Source organism: Saprolegnia parasitica (assembly GCF_000151545.1).
Source record: "Saprolegnia parasitica CBS 223.65 unplaced genomic scaffold supercont2.583, whole genome shotgun sequence".
Taxonomy (NCBI): Eukaryota; Oomycota; class Saprolegniomycetes; order Saprolegniales; family Saprolegniaceae; genus Saprolegnia; species Saprolegnia parasitica.
The window spans coordinates 1-4926 of record NW_012156977.1 but is presented as its reverse complement, the minus strand read 5'-3'; the positions used below and the strand labels follow the sequence as shown (position 1 = coordinate 4926).

General features: G+C 58.7%; 2 protein-coding genes across 2 annotated transcripts; one reads left to right on the top strand and one right to left on the bottom strand.

Moving 5' to 3' along the window:
- Positions 1–5: 5 nt before the first annotated feature.
- SPRG_17468 (hypothetical protein) lies at positions 6–2281 on the bottom strand (the record flags this gene model as incomplete). The annotated part of the gene is made up of 10 exons (XM_012356781.1): positions 6–90; positions 142–377; positions 429–713; positions 758–1016; positions 1068–1297; positions 1350–1433; positions 1486–1709; positions 1759–1825; positions 1870–2088; positions 2138–2281. Coding segments are annotated over 10 exons (1833 nt in total), but the record flags the coding sequence as incomplete, so codon positions are not given.
- Positions 2282–2659: 378 nt separating this feature from the next.
- On the top strand, positions 2660–3289 carry SPRG_17467 (hypothetical protein; the record flags this gene model as incomplete). The annotated part of the gene is made up of 2 exons (XM_012356780.1): positions 2660–2827; positions 3021–3289. Coding segments are annotated over 2 exons (437 nt in total), but the record flags the coding sequence as incomplete, so codon positions are not given.
- Between the last annotated feature and the right edge of the window lie 1637 nt (positions 3290–4926).

The following is a 4926-nucleotide window of genomic DNA, read 5'->3' as shown; positions in this document are numbered from 1 at the left end:
ATTACATTTTCCCGCAAGCTCTTGAGCGTTCGGAAGAGCTCGGTTTCACTTTGGTTGCGCTCGCTGTTTTCAGAGACATGGTCCTTGATGCTAATGCAATCCTCGGCGATCCGTCTCCATCCAAAGATATCATGCACGTACGTGGCTTCAAGCGCTTGGTTGGTCAGCGTGAGCTCATTGATCTTTGCCGTCTGCTGCGCCACGTGCTTGTCGGCCTCGTGCGCCTTGTTGCGCAACACCTTGCACTTGTCTTGCATGTCCTTCATCTCGGAGAGGAGATGGGCGAGCTCGCCGTTTTTGCTCGTCTTCCTCGACACCGGGCGCTTCTTCTTGCTGTCCATCTCGACGCTGCCGGGGCGATCAAGATTCTCTTGACGCTACAGCACATCATGGTCGATATCGACGCGCTCTCCATCATTACGACGTACGCCAGCTGACGACGGCGTGGGCTGCCGTGACGCGTCGGCGACCAAGCTCGCGTCCGTCATTGGCGTCATTGGACGGCTTGGCAGCTGCGGCGTCGACTGTCGCTCGCTGTCCGAGTCCTCGATGTCCTCGTCGTCCTCGTCGTCGTCCTCGTTGTAGGACGGAATGAAAAAGCCCGTGTCGCCGTCGCCGTCACCGCCAGTGTCCTTGTCGTCGTCGTAGTAGCGCTTCATGACCTCGGACGCCAAGTCGTTCTCGCGCATGAGTGCTTGGTCCAGCGCGAGCCGCTATCCCATTTTGTCATGAGGTACAGTAGGGTGGGGGGACAGACCATAAAGTCCCATTCCTCGGTCCACAGCGCCGCTTCCTCAAGCAGGTGCGCTTGGTGGGCCCGCTCGACGCCGTCCGCTTGGCTCACCACTTGAGCGTACAGCTCTTGGTACTCGGTCATGTCGCGCCGGGTGCGCTCCGCCTCGGCCGTGAGCTGCTTGCAGCGCTTCTTCTCCTCGAGGTACCGCTCGTGCGTGCTTTCGCGCTCCATTTCTTCGCCCGCTAGTTGGTCTTCGAGTTGCCGCTTGGTCTGCTCAAACCTAATCCCCATCGACTAGTACTCTCTCGGCATGGCGACAGGGATAACACACTTGGTCGAGAGCGTAGCCAAGTCTTGTTTGCATTTGACGAGCGATTCTTGCACAATCTCGGAGACGTGGAGCTGCTCCTTGTGCTTGGTTGCCAACGCGTTGAACTCGCTGGCGAAATGCGTCTTGAGGTCCGTCATGTCGTCGAGTTGGCGCTTCGTAGCTTCGCACTCGGATTGGTGCCGCATGCAGTCGGCTTTAAGCGCGGCGTGGCTCAGCACAAGTGCATCGAGCTACCTCGTGATGATACACATGAGATCCTCTGTTTTCCTCTACGTCATGGACCTCGTCTTGCATGTCGTCGCGTTGGCGCACGAGGAGCTTGGTCTGTTTCGTCACTTCGTCGTGCTCGGCGTGGAGCTCCTTGAGCTACACACCAACAGGTTCATCGTCGTTCGAGCGTCCAACTAGCGTCGTGCACCTGTTGCGTGAGCTTGGAGACGCTTTCGGTCGTGGCGCTGGCGGCGTGCAGCTTGGATTTGAGCTCGGCCAGCCACGTCTTTTGTTCGCGCTCGGCTTTGCGCGAGATCTGGAGCTGCTCGAGCGTAAACGCGTTCTCCTTGGTGAGCGCGCGCAGCCGCTGCTGCAGCGCATCCGAGATCTCGGTTGCTTCCTTGAGCTCGGCGCGCAGCCGGTGCACGATGCCTGCACATTGCAAGTTGCGTCCGCCATCCGACGACACGATAGTAGGTACCCTTCATGTTTTGCTCGCCTTTTTGGGCCTTGGCACACAACGACCGCGCCTCGTTGAGCTCTTGCGTCTACCCCACCGTTTGCGGGCTGAGGTTTCGTAATGGACAGGTACCTCGCCGTGGACGAGCTCCAACGTCCCACCGCACACGTCGCAGGGATGCACGCGCAGGTACGTCTGGGACGGAGCAAAGAGCGGGAGGGTGTCGCGGAGGTCCACGGACGGCAGCGCGTGGACGCGCTCGTCGACCGACCCGGTGCTTGGATGGAGCTCGCGCGCCAAGAGGTTTTCCTTGACGACAATCACATCGCGGTAGTACGCGTGCCGAATCGTCTAGCCACAGACATGTATGTATATAGTATGTCCATAAGACAGAGTGTACATCGATGAGCGCGCAACGCCGCGCGAGACGCTCTTTGAGGATAGCAATGTGCTGGTCCTTGGTGAGCGTCGGCTCGACCTCGGCCTCGGCGAGGTACGAATCGAGCTCGAGCGCGGCCTTGGTTTCGAGGCTCGGCGCCTCCATCGGTTTTACAGCGTAATTTTAGCATGCACCTTTCGGGCTCGTCCCTCGGTGTTAAAGGGCGTTGACGTATGCGCGTCAAAGTCCGAATGCACGCGAGCACGCGGCCATGCAGCGATACCGACTCACCCGCCAGACGATCCATGGTCTGGTCCTCGGTCATCACGCTCTCAGCTTGTTGTAGCCACCGCACTCGGTGGTGCCCATCACCGGTGCAGCCGAGGTGCTCGGGCCCTCTGGCGTCGCCTACTTTGCCGCAGGACTATTGCATCCGAGTGGCTGCATGGCGCCAACACATCCAATGTGGATCGTTTGCTCCACAAACTGATGCCGTCCCCTGCGACGTGGAGGACAGATGCACTGAATTGGCACGCTCTCGAGATGGTGTCGCATGTTGACACGGCGTCGACTATGACGGCGACGTTCGTCGAGTCCGGTCGGGTTTGCGTCCCTCGTGGCTGCGCACATCGCGTGGACGAGCAAAAGTCTCGTGCCCTCCTCGGTCTGCGTCAAGCGGTCGACGCTACGAACCCCGCTCGTCTTGCTCTTGTACGCGCTCCTTTCGTTTTACGTCGCCGTGGGCTATGTGCTTTTGTGCTACTATGACCGGCCGCCAGTAGCGTCTCGGATTGTCGCCACCAGAGCCGCAATTTTGACTGGGCGGCGACCCACGTTCCGACGTGGCGCATTGTGCTTTCGTCGTCGCCGCTCGATGTTGAGACGCGGCTGATTGCGCTGCTAGCGACTCCAAACAGTTGTCGCCACGGCTCACGCCGTGCCGAGCCGCGTCAAGCGCACCCAAACGCTCAGCTCGATCTCGGAAGGCAGGGCGAGTGATGGCCGGCGCGCCGTGGTGCGGCGGCTTCCTTCGACAAAAGAACTTTTTGAGAAAGTGCGTCCGGGGCTCGTCGCTACGGGGGTGCCCGTGTCCCTGCCCGCGAACCGGCGCTGGCGCGTTGGCTTGTACATTGTCTACGCTGCCGTCGCACGCGCGCTGCTGGTGCTGGCGACGTTCCGGAGTTACTTTCGCGTCGCCGTCCTGGGCGAGTGCGAGTTGGCATAGCGTCCATTTTCGATGGGACTGCGCACTTGACGGACCCATACGCGACTGGGACGCCTGCTTGACACATCTTGCAAATTCGACGCTCTTGTGGCTCCACCTCCAGCGCTGGCCGCTGCCAAACGGCTCGCACGCCGACACGCTGGCGTTGTTTCCACAGCTCTATGGTCTTTGTTTGGAAAACTCGGAGCTGCAGCGCCGGGTCCTTCCGCAGCTTCCCGCGACGGTGGCCAGCGTGTTCTTGCACGGTACACGCCTCAGTGCGCTGCCAGCTGCACTTCTCTCACCGCCATCGTCGCTCCAGACGCAGTATGTGACCGACTCGCCAGCCCTGGGCAACCTTCCTCCGACAGTATACGCAAGCTGGCACGCGCTTCGAGACGTCGTGCTCACAAATACGAGCCAAACCCGCCTCTCGGGTCACTTTCAGAAGCTGCGGGCGCTCGAGTACTTAGACGTTGGGCACAATGCGCTCTCCGTGCGACGCTGCCGCATACTAGTATTCAATCCATCTTTGCAGACGAGAACCACTTGGTTAGAAGTCCCAAGCATACATGCCATCGTGCATCGCGCATGGTATGTAGGCACCTTGCACCTTGGCATCGAGAAGGCGGCGGCGTTCGGGCCGGGCGTCGAGATGGTCGACGAGGTCGCGTTCGATTCTGAGATTCTGCGATTGGGTTGTTGACATGTTTAGAGCGTAAAGCGTACTCCGTCGCACGTGAGCTTGGCGCTGCGGCCTGACCCATGGTGTTACGCTACGCTGAACGTGCCGTTGAGGTTCATAAAGAGGCCTTTCGTAATGATCTCCACTAGATCATCGAAATACGTGTCACTTGTATCTTGCACCATTCTTGCATCCATTCCAGATCTGCACCGTATGCACAGTCGGTGCGGCTGCATGATAAACACTTGACGCTCACGGCTCGTCAACATGCCCTCTCTAGACTGAGTAGGATTTACATGACCTTTTGTCAACATGCACGAGGTGTCGTTCTGATCATCTAGCTGTAGTGTACGAACTGCGGGAGCTTGAAATGGGTTGACAGTCTCGGCCTTGAAACGGTCGTACGACTTGTGGTATGAGGTCAACACAAGGCCTTCGCGGCGCGCGAGAGCTCGCCAAGGCCAAGCTCTACTCCACCTCAAGCCGCCCCGAGTGGAATGTAAGGAATCAACTTTATAGGAAGCACTTTGATGCGCAGAGTCGTTAGAACGAGCAGCAAGACTTGAGTCAGCTTCAATGCTCAGACAAGGAACTGGTAGACCAGAATGGACGAGAATATAATGGATACCATGGCTGCCATAGGCACTGAAGCACGAGCAGCGCACGTCCAAGCACCTAGAGACCGCCAAAGTGGACCTCTACTTTGAAGCCCAAGCGGACCAGCTCGCGGCACGTGAGCGAGCGCTGCTTCGCGATCAAGACGAGGTCATTCTTTCGTGGATGCGCCATAATCCAGCCTTGCACACAGACGCGCAATCAGCAGTCGAATGTTTTGAGTCAGCAAGTCAAGCTCAACAAACTCTACGTATGTTGCTGCGCCATCCGCCGACTTTTGATCAGCGTTGTTGAGTAGGAAGTCGT